At 35.1% G+C, this 15,702-nt stretch overlaps 2 protein-coding genes across 19 annotated transcripts in view; one reads left to right on the top strand and one right to left on the bottom strand.

Moving 5' to 3' along the window:
* The window catches only part of Dlg5 (Discs large 5), a 670,182-nt gene extending 659,556 nt beyond the window's left edge, over nucleotides 1–10,626 (top strand). For all 17 annotated transcript variants that reach the window (XR_010852350.1, XM_067100141.1, XM_067100133.1 and 14 more), the window contains 4 exons: nucleotides 1,997–2,223; nucleotides 3,837–4,066; nucleotides 5,008–5,230; nucleotides 8,643–10,626. Coding sequence is in view for 16 of the 17 variants with exons in the window: in XM_067100141.1 (XP_066956242.1) it covers nucleotides 1,997–2,223; nucleotides 3,837–4,066; nucleotides 5,008–5,230; nucleotides 8,643–8,749 (787 nt within the window). In the remaining variant the exon portion in view is untranslated. The remainder of the gene's footprint in view (nucleotides 1–1,996; nucleotides 2,224–3,836; nucleotides 4,067–5,007; nucleotides 5,231–8,642) is intronic.
* Nucleotides 10,627–13,463: 2,837 nt separating this feature from the next.
* The window catches only part of eIF3i (eukaryotic translation initiation factor 3 subunit i), a 50,339-nt gene continuing 48,100 nt past the window's right edge, over nucleotides 13,464–15,702 (bottom strand). For both annotated transcript variants that reach the window (XM_067100146.1, XM_067100153.1), the window contains exon 4: nucleotides 13,464–14,104. In XM_067100146.1, the coding sequence (XP_066956247.1) occupies nucleotides 13,658–14,104 (447 nt within the window). In that variant the 3' untranslated portion in view covers nucleotides 13,464–13,657. The remainder of the gene's footprint in view (nucleotides 14,105–15,702) is intronic.

Genomic DNA, 15,702 nt, shown 5'->3' with positions numbered 1-15,702 from the left:
TGCCTCGGATTCCATGAACTTTTCGTTCAGGTAAGGGGAAACCCTGTGGAGTTCCCTGTACTTTTCGTTCACCCAAAGGTGTGAAATTTAGTGTTGTTTAGAAGTTCTTTTGATGACAAAGTCATGGAGCATGTTCTAGTAGAAACGAACAGATTTTCCATCCAGTTTCTAGATGGACATATAGAAAGTTTGCCTACAATACCAAGTGCACTAAAGTAGTATGACACAAATGAAAATGAAATTAAACAATTAACTAATCTGGTGGCTATATGTTTCAGGGAATGGCATTCAAAAGAATCATTTTTTCCTTTTATGTTTCATGCTTATAATCTTTAGGATATAAAAATGCAGAATAAATTCTTTCGTCTTTTCTTATTCTGCATTTCTGGATCGGGTCCGTGTCAGCCGGTGAAAAAGTCCATTCAGCACTTATTTCTAGGTAATCATTAGGCAGGAAGTAAAATACAAGCCTAAGGTTCTATTCTAAATGATCTTAGACAGTGGCCACTTACATTATGTTCATTACATGAATTTAGAGGACCTTACTAATGTTCAGGGTAGAATTCTCCTAGAAACGTCTCTATTTAAGTCTTTAATAGCATAAGAATGAATGTTTGTTTCTCTGTTACTATTTCACATCCAGAAAAAGGATTTTGACAAAGGAAAATTATTTCTGGAGAGGCCCGTGTCACCCGGGTGACCCACCCTGTTTTTCATTCTCTCCCCCATGGTAAAATCATTCTATGGGGTGGGTGCTAACATGGAATGCGACTAGTGTTGCCTTGTATACAGTCCGCGAGTAGTGCATGGGCTTGTATCGGCACCTCTCTCGTTGGGACTTTTGACATTGGGAATCTCTATAGGATAAGGTTCCGTGTTTTTGTAGTTCACCCTTTTCCATACACGACTCCATCTAGTGGAGCTCGCTCTGGGGGTAGTAACTCCAGCATTTCATTTAGCTTTCTCTGGTATATAGCAACGGAATTACCTAGAAATAAGTGCTGAATGGACTTTTTCAGTGGGTGACACGGGCCCCTCTCCAGAAATAGATTTTTCCTTTGTCAAAATCCTTTTATTATCCTAATATCTTTATACAAAAATCAATATCAATGTAAAAAAGAACATAAAAATTACCGGTAGTATAGACCAAATGACCACTCTGTGAGCTAGAAAATTTGATGATACGGGAATGGCGACATCTGTCATAAAGGATGCTTAACAGGTTATTATAAACTGCAGGGCAGTATACAGTACAATATTGTAAAGTGAAATCACAGTGTACTGTAAGTATAAACATGTATTCATGTATGGGTGATGCGCTTTCTCCCTCACTCAAACTCCCAGCATACCTTTTTGCGCTTGATCCGGAGGCAAAAACCCTCAAACTGATTTTTCCATTTCACACTGATATGTCCAGAAGTACAGTATACCATGGTCCGTTATCTCTGTACGCTACTGTACTGTACTTGTGCCTAAAATCCTGTCTGACCCTGTAGGTCTGATTATAATCCCTTTCTCCAGAATTTTATGAGCCTTCTTACTGGAGTGTCCCTAATACTTCCATATCTGTTATATATCTGATTTAACTGCTCCTCTTCCCTTCTTATGGCAAAGTATACATTGATAGTCTTTTAGACCTAAGCTTATTTTCCAGCATCTGGAATCATTAAGTGGAAAAATTTCAAGGCCAGCTCTGTGAGTGCTAAATAAATTAGCTCAGTAGTCTGCATAAAACTACTTAATAATAGTAATAGAAAAGACTTAAACTGAATAAAGTGGATATGTTATTCAATTAACACTTTCTTAATAAGTGAAGACTTCTCAGTTCCAGCTCAACCTTTATAATTATAAAAGTAAAAATTTAGGCCAGAGTTCTTTACCTGGATAGCAACATACCAACCTCTTGATTAAAGGATGTCAGTTATGGTCAAAAATGTAGTTTTAATATATTGAAACATTGAAATGTGCTGAATAGTGGTGTCATTATCTTTTGCAGAGTTGAAGAGGAAATGCGACTTCATCGTAGTAGTGGAGACCTTCAAATGGATTCTAGTCGTAGAGGTTCGACCTCTACTAGGCGATCTTTTTTTAAACGTAAAAAACACTTTCGTTCTTCTTCAAGAGAATTGGCAAGTTTTATAGATTCTTCTTTAACTTTCACTGAAGCTGCACCAATGCATGAAGAGCCTTCACTTTCATACATCAGGGTGGAACGGCTTGATTGTAAGTAGTGAAATGTTTGGAATATTTGTTGTGTATATTTTTTTTGTCCCGTCCATGAACAGTATTTTGACTATTTGTTTCTTGCCATCAGGAGGGCTAAAATGTGGTTTATTTCAACTTGTATATTTGAGAAAAGGAGCATTCTCATATCGTTAGTTCTTTATCGTGTGCAATGGTTATCGTACATTTTTTCAGCATTTTTTTTAATGCCTGTAGGTATTCTTTCCATTTAAGACATTGATAGTTTGAACACTTTGTGTGCTCATTACCAAAGTGATTGAGTATTTGTGCCATACTGTATATGCATGGCAATTCAATATCAAATCACTGATTTGTATTTGAAGTTTTTTTAATAAGCCTGTATTTCTAAGTAGCCCTGTTATTCTAAATAATTCACCCCTCCTCCTGCTGAGTCACCATATATGCTGGCATAGAAGTTGGTATTTGAAGCCTAAATTCTCTCTCTCTCCAAAGCCAAGGGTCGACTTGTATGCCGAATTTAAAATGCAAACCTTTACCACAGGGGTAAACAAGTGAAACTGCCCAGCCTTACATTTGTTGTACACCACTTGCCATAATTTGTATCCCACCACCACCACAATTGTTTTCTACTTAACTCATGTTTTGTATATATATTTAATATTAGAGATTATAATATCAGTGGTGCAGCATTACATTATGTAGTAGAAAACTTTGGCCCCATAAAGCTGCGGTTTGCAGAAGCTGATTGGTGTGCCAGTGGTGTTGCCAACAATAAGCTGCCACCTGTTGAGATATGAATAACAAAGAAATAAAACTGATATTTCAGTTAAAATTACAAAGCCTTTTGAAATATGTTATGTGATTGTAGTGGTTTGACCTCTGCTACATAATGCATCTTTCATTGTGTAGCCTATAAACAATACCAATAGGTACATTATATCAGTTTATTTGAAATAACTGTGTGGGCTAACCCTTGATTATTAAAAAGCGAAATCACAAACATCTTGATTGTTATGCATTTGTTGGCAAAAAGTAGTGCTGCTTTATTTTTAGGGGTCGTCTTATACAATGAATATAGGCCTAAACCTGAATTACACCTCTGAATTTTAGTGGTTGACTTATACGCCAACATATACGGTAATGACATTACAGTGTAGCCATGCTCCTGTTTTTAATCCTTCTATAAGTTGCTCGTTCTCCTTAAACATTTTTTCCTGTAAAAACAAAAAGGTTTGGGAATCAATTGCAAAGCAAGATTGTACTGGAATTTCAACTTTGATGCGCCTCTACTTCTCTATTAACAATAGGGTTGGGCTTGTCTGCTTATTATTTGAGAGCACTTTTGAAGGAAACTCAGTACAGTGTGAATGTATATTTTGAAGTAATTCTTTGCAAATAGAGAATTAGTAGAGGAATATAATTAGAAAATTAATTATTTTTAAAGATGGTCAGTACAAAATGAAAAAGGAAGATAAGGAAAGTTATATCAAAGTTTTAACATTAAAGCAAGAATAGAGGAATGTTAAATCTGCAAATCATATTTTACTAATTGCTTTGTTACATTTATATATTCTGTCTTTAACTACCAAAAAATAATATTCTAAAATTTGTTTTTTAATGTTTTGTTTTAGATCTAGTACGACGTCCTGTGGTAATGGTAGGCCCTTTATGGGAATTGGTATGTGATAAGCTGGTTCATGATTACTCTCTCAAGTTCACTAAATGTGTGCCAGAAATTAGTCGATGTTCCATTGAAGAAATGGAAGAGGCTGTCCAAAACAACATTGTTGTCGATTATCGACGACGAGGATCACACTTTGAAGTAACTACTGTTAATCAAGTTAAGGAAATCTGTGACAAGGTTAGTGTATGTTATTGTTAATGTTTTCAATCTTTAACAACCCTGTAATGCACATAATAGTCACAGTCTGTGTAACTTCTCTAATACCCCAAACTCACCCACCAAATTTTGACAAGTCATCTTCAAAAACTCAGCAAAAATGCTCTCAGATGATGTTTTGGCCTAATTTTTTTTTTTTCATTCAAGATTTTTCTAAACACTCAAAAACTATCTATTTTCACCCAAGTGCAAAAAAAAATTTACCATATGTTTGAAGTAATTTTTTATTAATGAATTAACTAAGAGCATATTTGACTTTTAAGATTATTATTGCATTTACCTGTGATGCAACTTTCACTTCATTTTGCTAAAAAATATGGAACAGTTTTAAAGAAAGGAGTGAGTGAAAGGGGGGAGAGAATGACTGTGAGGAAAAGTTGTAAAGCTGCACTAGACTTTATCTGAGACAGTTGTTATTTTCACTTCATTTTCCTAAGCGAATGAATGAAAAAATTTATAAGCAATATTATGAAAATGAGAAAAATACACTTTTTGAAAAAGGAGAGCAAATCACAACTGTGGCAATCCATCATGGCATACTACTTACAAGCATGCAAATAATATACTCTTATCACTAGCTGTCAGTTTCTGTTTCCTGATATAATGTTAGTTTTGAATTTATTTTGAAGCCAAATAATTGTGCTTTTAGCATATATCTGTAAAAATCAAAACAGAGTGCTGTGCTGAGAATGGTACATTCAAGTTAGCTGAGAATGGAAATTTCTTTCTTCATTAATAGTCAGTGTAGTACAGATTTATAAATTATTTTTGCATCAAGAGAAAAGATAAATTTCCTTTCCAGTGATTTTGGTAATTCTAGAATAGTTCACTACAATTATTTTATTTTAGGGAAGGTACATTTTCAGAATTGTCATGTATAAAATGTTTGCTTCTCCCACTAGAATTACCATGGTATTTTGGACATCAGTCTTTCTTCAGTGGAGCGGTTGCATCAGCATAATATATACCCCATTGTTTTGCTGCTCAAGTACAGACATCACAAACAGATTCGTGAAGTTTGTGATTCCCATCACCCGTCCGCAGAAAGAATTTCCCAAAAAGAAGCCAAAGAAATGTATGAACTTTCTATTAAAATAGAGCAAGAATACAAGCATGTTATATCAGGTATGTACTCTTTAATTCCTCATGTCATCCTTTTATGGCAAGTTTTGACTTTGTTATAGCAATGACTATTATTATTATTATTTTTAGTAGTTTTACCAATGCATTGAGCTTAATTATATCACTCTGTATTAATAAATAGTCAAAGTTCACAGTGGTCAAATACTGGTATAACATCATCTCTTGATTTTTGTTATGGTAACTTTGGTAATAGTGATTTTCCTGCAGTTTACTCTGTAATGCATCCACAGTAAAGAAGAAAATAACATTTAAAAGTTTTGCCTTTAATATTATACAGTATATGGTTTTCATGTAACATTACTTCAGTGCCTCTTATTCAATAAGGGTACTTTAACGTCATCTTTTTATACTTCAAACTGATGGCTTATTCATGAACATGACGAAATTACAATACTATTTTATCTTATGAAGTCTAGGGTCTAAAAGAAGGAAATTCATAATCCATGGTATATTTTTCTCATGATTATTAACTGTAAAATCAATAGGCACAAGAAGAAAATCTTAACTGAAAGGGCGTAGATGAATACCTAAACCAAATAAGAATTTGTGTAGAAAGTGCACAAGGCTAAAGACAATGAAGCAGATCTATTTCAATTGATATCTAATGCCATAGAGGGAAATTTTATAGTGTTAATGATGGTGATAGTGACCACATATTGTACTGAAAGTTTTTATTTATCACTTGTTCTGATGGAGGTACAAACCTACGTTTTTCATAAATAAAAGTAACAAGTGTGCATTGCGCACGTCAGTTGTGCACTGACTGATAAAAAAAAGGGTAACTACATGTCCATCCACATGGCTTGTCAAAAACGGGCTTAATCTTGAGAGTAACTCAGTTGACTCCCAGGATGTGTATCCTTACCTTAAAATATGGAACCTCAGTCAAAGAATGCAGATGAGTTTAAATCTGCATATCTTCTAAACGTATCTTCAATGAATCCATTGGTGGTTTTCTTCATGATAACTGTGTGATTACAGTCATCATATACTTGAACCTAAGTAGTTATTCTTGCTTCTTAAAAATAACTGTGGTTGTTCTTTAACATAAGTTATCCCTCTCTACTCCTGTTTCAGTATTCTTTAATTTCTAACTTTGATGAACTTCAAACCTACATTCTAGTTATGTTTATTTTAACCTACAAGTAAAAGCATATTGGATAGATATTTAAAGTGCAAATTGGGTAGATTAAATGTAAGTGACACAATGACCACTGTAAACAGTCATCTATATTATGGTGATGTTGTTGGTAATGAGTTGTATTTTAGATGTAAATCACTCTTGCAAACCAAATAATGCTGTATTAATTGAATAAGGGAATTAGATTTTTAAGGGACTCCATCACCAATGACATTTTATTTTGCTGAATGGCTACACACCTGTATTTCTTGACTGGTTTCAGGGTAAATGTGAATCGGTAATTTTTAGGAATTATTTTTGGAAAATTAATGTTCAGAATTTAGATCAAGTACATTTTAAATTTATTATTTGTTGGTGTTTCACTATTATCCTCAGTAATCATAGCATTGTGATTTGGTCTTGAAAACTATACAAGCAGTTTTTGCCTTTGTCAGCAGATAATCTTGCATTTTTTGGTCCTTTTTGCATACGTATCAAGCTGAGTGTGGATACAGCTTTCCATGAAGTGGCTGATACTGTAGATCTGTTTTTTCTGGGAAGCTATCTGACAGGGTCTAGTTTATTAGGGCATTCAAGTACTGCAGTGTATAAAGACTTTTCAAGTAGGCAGTGACAACAGAGTGCTTGTAGGCCTTATGGTGTCCGCCAACATTATTTGTTTTTGTGTATACCTTTATGCAGCATTTGTCACGTTTCTTCTTCATATCAACATCCAGGAATGGAAACTGCCTTCCACACTATGTTTAGTAGTAAAGTGCAGGCCCAAGTGCTTCTTAAGGGCATTCCCTTCGGGGTTGATCACAGTAAGGTTGTCAGAGTATCATGTATATATTCTCAGTTTGTGATGGACATTGAAGGTTCTGTCCTCCACTTCATTATATATGTAATGGCATAATAGCTGCACTACACAGTGGCAAACAGGACACCCAAAGGGGGACCCAGTGCTGACAAGGTCTCCCTTGTGTTGACATGTAGGGGCTTCTTCGTGTGTAACTGAAAACATCAAAGAGTATCCACAGGGATGTCTAATGGAGTTTTACATTTCTGTATTAGAATTAAAGTATTATACAAGGCCACAATGCAGCAAATGGGTTTGTCAAGTGGCAGTCATAAAAATTACTGAAATCAGAAGCCATCAATATATAAATGTTATAAAACTTTTTTTTTGCAAACTGCTCATTAGTTAGCACCCATTTTGTGTGTTACTCCTTTGTAAGTTAGCTAGAAGGGGTTCTTTTTTCACTTGGGGAATTGCCAAAGTTACTCCTATTTGTAAGTGAGTTTGTGGTATCTCTAGCTCTACTGATCAGTGTCCAGTTGGTATAAACCCTATATTATGTAGTTTTTTAATGTCTGCAAAACAAATGAATAGCTTTATGGAAAATAATCTTCCCTAAATTTATAGCTTGACTTTTGCAAAAGTGTGGAATGATCATCCTATTCCACCTTCCCTCCATTCTGCCTGATTCATCATGTCCTGAATAGAGAGATGAGTTCCAAGAATCTCGGGATAACCCTAGTAGATAGTTTGTGGTTCCAAGACCTTTTGTCTCCGCTCTCAACGGCACCGAGAGAGATTCCCCCTTGGCACAATCTTCTCTGCCAACCTCACTTAAGAGGGATTTATTTCTGGTGATAGAAATTCATCTCTCGTCACAATGTGGTTCGGATTCCACAATAAGCTGTAGGTCCCGTTGCTAGGTACCAGTTGGTTCTTAGCCATGTAACATAAATCTAATCCTCCAGGCCAGCCCTAGGAGAGCTGTTAACCAGCTCAGTGGTCTGGTTAAATTAAGATATACTTAACTTTACCTTACTTAGAGAGGTACCACCAGTGGTAGGGTCCCTCTCTCTTCACGGCTGGAGGTTATCCAGTATCTCTTATAAGTGAGAGGTTTTTCTGGCAGAGCAGCAACTCAGATGTCCGGCTACCTCAGGAGATCTTCGTCAGCCGTTTAAGTTAAAATAGCTGGTCTCCAGCTGCACTGAAGTATATTCCTATTGTAAAGACTGATGGTTTGTATATTGTGTAGGAACAGTGTAGGGGTTCTGATATCAACCGAAAGGAGTTAGCAGAATTATTTCCAGTCTTTGCATATTGTGTATGATAACCTTGTTTAAACGAAAACTTGAGGCTGTGTGTATATGAAATTTTCCCACGGAACTGCTCCAAAACCTTCCAATGTTTTGTTTAAAGTTTTTATGATTTTTGTCTCGACATAACAATATTATTTTTATATCACTTCTTTCTAGCTGTGATTCCTGCTGCTGTTAACATGCCCTATATCAGCACTCAAGTCAAGTCACACGTAGATCAAGAACAATCCAAGACACTCTGGGTCCCATCAGGAAGTCTTTAGTGATTATGAAAGTAACATAAAAATAAGTTTTTTATTTAAAGTCAAAACTTTCAAGTAAAATTCATGTACAGTATAAACATAAAAGGCAATACTTCAAGAACATTCTTTGGAGCTTATTTTAGTGTTACTTTGTATACTTCCCAGGGAACATCTCGTGTTCTTGTTGTTTTCTTTACCTTTATTGCAGAAATTCCACTTTAATAAAAATGTTAAATTATCTTGTAAAGTTAATTTAATGTAATCAGTAAAAATATAGTATTATTTTTGTTGTTGTGACATATGATTTTATATACTGTATATTTTTTGTTATTGGACCAAACCCCACAAGTACAAAATATTACCCAGAATGGTTATATTTGTGCTGTTGATCTTTGTTTCAAAGAAATCATGTTAAAAGCATTATGTGAATATGTATTTAGGTGTCAACCTTTTAGAAAGGTACCAGAGGGAAAGAGCAGTATGTTAATCACATACTTGGATACCATTATTTGTAGATTGCTCGTGTAGAGGCTACATGGTGATTGGTCTGAGTGTAACACCAATTATTCAAATCTCTATAGGTCATGGTGATGACCAAGAGCATGGACTTATTTATTGATAATAAAAATATGGCCCTGAAGTGTAAAAATAGTTTCCTGAAAGTGAAAACAAAATGAGCACGATGCTGCTTATAGTCTGAAGATGACAGGTGTCTTCCCCCTATACCAAAGAGATTTCTTGAGTAGGCAATGGAGATGGGCAGCTACAGTGCAAACATAAGCTGAGCTGCTGCTGCTGCTTTACATGTAGCCTCCTGCTGTGATGGCATCATCGTCGAATTGACAATATTCCTTCTCACTTGTGCCTTAATGGAGCTGGTGAGTGGCCTGTATATTTTTGGGGATTGCCTGATGGCAAGTGCAAATGTTATTGGGTTGGTGTTGGCCTCTCCTGATCTCAGGTAACAAACTGACCTGGCTCTTATTATTATTACCTTATGTGAGACACTTTCATACAATGATGAAAAAAAAATTAACATATCTAATGTTGGCAGTTATACTGCATGAGGTGCATCAACAAAATTTTCAGAATTTGAAATTGAAATCTGTGATTTCATGATCACTGGTAATTGTAGGTACCCTTGTGTCTTCCTTGTAGAGAATTTACAGCCTGTTAAGTTCCCTAGAAGTGTTTTGAATGTAAATTTGAAAAGCTGTATTTAAACTAAAGTTCAACTTGAATCTTTTTACTTCCATTTTGGTGCATCAGTAGAGGTTAATTGCCAATAGCTGTTATGTAAAATCTTTTCAATAGTATTTTTTAAAGATGCTAAACATTACATGTAAATCCAGTTGATTTCAATTGTATATTTATATTTAGAACAAAAGAGAATAGTATTACCTTATGACATGCACTAACCTTATGATGTTAAGTGTTGTTTTCTTTTTTTGAACCATGAATTGATGTCTTAAGGTTTTTTAAGAATTAAACAATTTAATTTAATCCAGCAACACTTATTACACTTCTTGGGCTGTCCCCATTTACTGTCTTTCATACTGGTACTGTACTCAAGACTACACAAGAATGATTTTATTGGTGGGCATTTGAAGCCCAGTTCAATGCCATCATGCCTGATGTATTTAATTCTTGATAAAACTTTCCTTTTCCAAAAAAAACATTGCATTGCCTGGATTACAACGATTTAATATATTCTGTTAAATGAGGCTTACTAGGAGTGGTTTATATTTTGTATGTACACTATGTTATTAGTCTTGTATATTACTGTAAAATATTTACAGATTTGATTAAGAAGACTATATATTATGTTAATTGTACTTTATACAAAACTACTGTGAGCAATAACAGTGGAGAGAAAATGATTAAATGTTTTATTATAATAGTTGTTTCAATGACCTTCATATTCTACTAGTAAGTACAGTAATAGTTTTCCTCCATTATCATCATAAGTTTTACAATATTGATATGAATAAGTTTTATTCACTCTCCTGTCTTATGAAATTTCTGCCTGAATTCCCATCAAGTCTAGTTGTACATCTACACCCTTTCTCAAAACATTTATAACTAACTAACTAACTCACAACATTCTTGGCCCTCTTATGGTCTTCGTCCTGCCCTTCCATATACACTGCTTCCCAGACTACAGTTCCCTGCTCTAATTCAACCTTGAAAATTTCCATCTATATTACAGGATACCATGTACCTCTACAACTAACAACTATCTTCCCATCATACTATGCCATGAATCTTAATATTCTACTGCCACACCTTTTCAAAATCTCATTTTCTTTGTCCATGCAGGTTTCTGCCACAAAGACCACACCAGTGGTCTATGCTGTCTATGCTAATTGTAAAGTCTAGTAGTCTAGCACTAGATAAAAGCAATGTTCTATGTTTTATAAAAGTTGCCCTTCTACATGTCTACTGTTTCCTACAAATAACAGAAATGGTTTACCTAATCTAAAATTTGCCCATCTACACAACATGGTGTACCACTTTTCTCCTTTCGTTTGGTTTTGTACTACATTTTGGGCATCTAAAATATACTTGGCAATCCTAAGCATTTAACACAAAATCCAACACAACACCCATCCACAGCAACCACATGGCTGCTTTCCACACTTTTTCCAGTTTCATTTCCTCCCACAGCAACCACAAGGCCGCTTTCCCGTTTCATTTCCTGTCACCATAAGCCTATATTAATTTCCAATAATTCCCTCTCCAATCTGCTCTTGCACCTGAAAATCATTTCCTTGGTCTTTCCTCAAATTATTCTCTGATAATGTATTTCTTTCAGGTATATTTAAATTCTGCAATATACACACGAACAAAACATTAACTATGACTAGAATATACTTATACATACCTTTAGTACATCCTTAAACTGCCTGGATGTGTAGTGTTGGCAGAGTTATGAAAAAATATCTCCCACTGATGAATATTCCACACTAGAGTCCCTTTCATGTCATCTCATTGATCAGCTACCTAAGCAAGCAGGAATGAAACCAATAGCAGGGGCTTGGAGGAAGGAATGAAAACTCACATTCTGTTTGTCCCTCTACAGTGCACTAGTGCAAGATGCCAGAACTCACCAGTGAGCTGTTCTTCAATGAGGATTAGCCATGGAAAGGATCCACATCCTGTACTCTCTTATGTTATTACTGAAGGGAGCTGGGATTACTGTATAGGGGGCAGTCGTAAGTTAAGATTTTTGAGGAGTACAAAGAATTTAGATGAACTTGTGTGCAAACTGGAAAGAAATTGCCAAAAATTATACTTAACTTGCAAGAGAATTAGACATGCTAAGGTTACAATAGCAGAATTTGAAGACAACCTACGTCAGTGCAATGAACCAGTTCCTGGTAAATATAAAATTTCACAGGAAAAAACTAGGAAAAAGGCCATATTTAGTAAGCCCAGAGTTAAGCCCTGTAAAATACCCAAGCACTTCTAACAGTTGCAGACCAATATCATTAACTAGTACATGTTAACAGAAATGCACAATATGAAAGGACAAAGAAAAAGCAAAAAAATACAAAGTTAAGGAATGAGAAAATAAAGCAGTAAACTATAATTTAGAAGAAAAAAACAAAACTATAATTACAATTAAGGTGAAATTGCACAAAAACAGTGATGGGTACACATCTCAAACAAAAAGATTACGTCAAAGCTGATGCAACTACACATGGCCCTGGGCTTTGGGACCAGGTCATAGGTTTAGGGAAAGGCCTTTGAGGATAAAAGAACTTCACTACCATACAAGCCTTCAAGGACTTGAGTCATCTTCTGACAAGTAAAATAGAAAAGACTTCAATAAAAGTAGTAATTCAAAAATGATGAGACTTCACTTGGTGTAGGGTATTGGATGTTTGCAATTTCCATCATTCTCAATGGTTGCTTGTGAAATACACTGAAATTAAAAAAGGAGTTCCTCAAGAAAGTGTTCTAACCAGCAAGCTACTCACATTGAAAATTTATAACAAATACTGCCAAAGCTTAGTCATAGAAATCTCCATGCTGGGTCTTTCCTACGAAAACGGCTGCAAACAACCTGACTATTGTCCACCTCTAAGAAGCATGACTACAGAAAGTACATTACTCTCACTGGTGTGTTTTGAAGAAGCACACCACTAGACAGCCTTCAGAGTGACATCCAACAATACCTCTTACAGAATGGTTGTCCTTTCCTTTAAAAACCCCATAAGTTATCACACTCTTCCTCACTGGATCACAGGGACAAAACACCTAATCTATCAGTCTTGCTTCCTGAATCACAGGGTCTTAAGTGCCCTCCTGGATCCTACAAGTACAGTATATGCATAACTCAGGAAAAAAATGAGCAACTCAACCTTCCCACCTAAAAAGCAATCTGGGATATTTATGACTAGATTATTTAGCACATACACAACCATCTATTGTGTAAAGTTCTCTCCTCCTGACGTCACTGGTCTTGTAGCCTCATTTCCAAACAGCACAAAACAAGGCAAAGGTGATTGATGGGTAATTTGGGACTCAGAAAGCATAGTTATGAGACTACAATACTTCTGTCTGTCAGACACAAGACTCAGTCTGAAGATATCTGAGACCACATAGATATTTATATGATTAATGGGTTTATATAAAAAAAACTATGTTGAGCATTTAATACTTCAGTCTGTATAACCTTCCTTGTATTTTTCTTTATAGACAGTACACTGTTTCTTTAATTAAACAAAGATTCTCCTGAAATTACTTTTATTCCAAAAGAGTACGACCACAGATGCTTTCATCATCTGAGAAAAGGAAAAGGTTACAATGGAAAACCTGTATCATATAAAAACCTTTCCAAGATAATTAGAACAAGTCAGATTTTTGTTAGACAAGAATTTCACTTATCAATCACTCCAGTTCAAACCTAATGTGCAAAATAAACTAGTAGTCAAATCTAAATTGGTAATAACTATCATCAAATACATGAACTCTAACATAACCATCTTCACCACCACTAGCATAACCTCTTCCATTAGGATGGAACGATATGGAATTGATTGGGCCAAAGTGACCTTTGACACGAGCAAATTCTTCCTCAAAAACTAAATGGAAGAAGCGAGCATCAAATTTTCCTATCCTTGATGAAGTAGTCGTTACATCCATAGCTTCCTGACCACCTCCCACAACAACATGAGGATACTTGTCAACAAGAGGGGTGATAGCAGCTGAGTTTACAGGACGATCTGTCTGGTATAGCTTCAAGGCTTTCAGAGTGTCGAGGTCCCAAAGACGTGCTGTAGTATCCTTACTTGCAGTGATGAGCATCATACCATCATGGCTAAGTTGCATGTCTTTAATCTGTTTAGTATGTTCTTGTCCAACTATCATCTAAAAAATAAAAACACACAAATGAGGTCTTCTTTATGTTGGGTTCCTTTAAAAACAACTAAATAAATAAATGCAATGCAGCATCTTACAAATCTTAAACAGCAAAGTACTTGACTTCTGAAAACTGATATTTATCAATATACAGTATCAAATTTTCTTAGGTATACAAACCAGTCTTTTATATATGATTATTACTGACAAGCTAGAAATGTTTGTCAAAATTAAATGACCGAGTGGTTAACTGGTCAGAGAGAGAGAGAGAGAGAGAGAGAGAGAGAGAGAGAGTGTGTGTGTGTGTGTGTGTGTGTGTGTGTGTGTGTGTGTGTGTGTGTGTGTGTGTGTGTGTGTGTGTGTTTTGAAGGAAGGGGGGTTAACACCTACTTAGCTGATCTATTGCTTTTTTTCTTTGGCACTGGGAACCATATGAGGGTAGTTAAGGTTGGATTGTAATAGAAGGCTCTGGTTTCTCTATGCAGAAGAAATACAAATTACCCTTGAATTCTGATTCCAATGAGAATACAACACATTTAGCATTTATCCCTATGAGAATGCAAAACACAGTTTTATGTAGGAGACAACACTTTAGATTATTCTTCAGAAGATGCCTATTCATATGGAACAAGCCTACAGGAGCCATAAACCCTTAAACGCCGAGCCTCTATTTACAAGTGTCTGCCGTATGCCGGCGGCGTTCGGGAGTTAGCGCTGAAGCGGAAAAAAAGTTTTTTTCAAAAAATCACAGCACGCTTAGTTTTTAAGATTAAGAGTTCATTTTTGGCTCCTTTTTTTGTCACTGCCTGAAGTTTAGTATGCAACCATCAGGCCTGAAGTTTAGTATGCAACCATCAGAAATGGAAAAAATATCATTATCATATATAAATATTGAAATATATGAGTGCAAAAAAAAATTTCATATATAATTGTATATAAATTGCGCTGTGAGCAAAACAGTTAAAGCTAACAGGTTATTTTTTTTTCTTTGTATTGTACACTAAATTGCAATGATTTTGGTATATAACAAATTGTAGAACGATCAAAGCAACACAGAGAAAATATTATCACAAAATGATGCATGAATTCGTAACGCACGGACATAAAAAAAAGCTTTTTCAAAAATTCACCATAAATCGAAATATTGTGCTAGAGACTTCCCGTTTGTTGCAAAATGAAGGTAATTGATTGAATATTACTAGACTGTAAGTGACTTAGCTTACAATTGCAGTTTTCGACAATTTCGGTCGAATTAAAGTTGACCAAAGGTTGAATTTTTTCTATTTATCGTGATTTATATGAAGATATTTAAAAACTGAAAAAAGCTACAACCATGAGTTATTTTGTTGTATTCTACATGAAATTGCACACATTTTCATATATAAAACTTTATGTAACGGCTATTAGAAAAACGGTGCAAATATTACGACAAAGTGAGGAAAGAATTTCTGAGATTTTCGGCCGAGTTATGGCGCGGACGTAAGGAAAAAGTTTTATTCAAAAATTCACCATAAATGGAAATATTGTGCTAGAGACTTCCAATTTGTTGCAAAATGAATGTAAATGATTGAATATTACTAGAATGTAAGAGTTTTAGCTTACAATTG

Source organism: Macrobrachium rosenbergii, chromosome 4 (assembly GCF_040412425.1).
Source record: "Macrobrachium rosenbergii isolate ZJJX-2024 chromosome 4, ASM4041242v1, whole genome shotgun sequence".
Classification (NCBI taxonomy): domain Eukaryota; kingdom Metazoa; phylum Arthropoda; class Malacostraca; order Decapoda; family Palaemonidae; genus Macrobrachium; species Macrobrachium rosenbergii.
The sequence above is the reverse complement of the archived record's forward strand: the minus strand, read 5'-3'. Positions and strand labels throughout refer to the sequence as shown.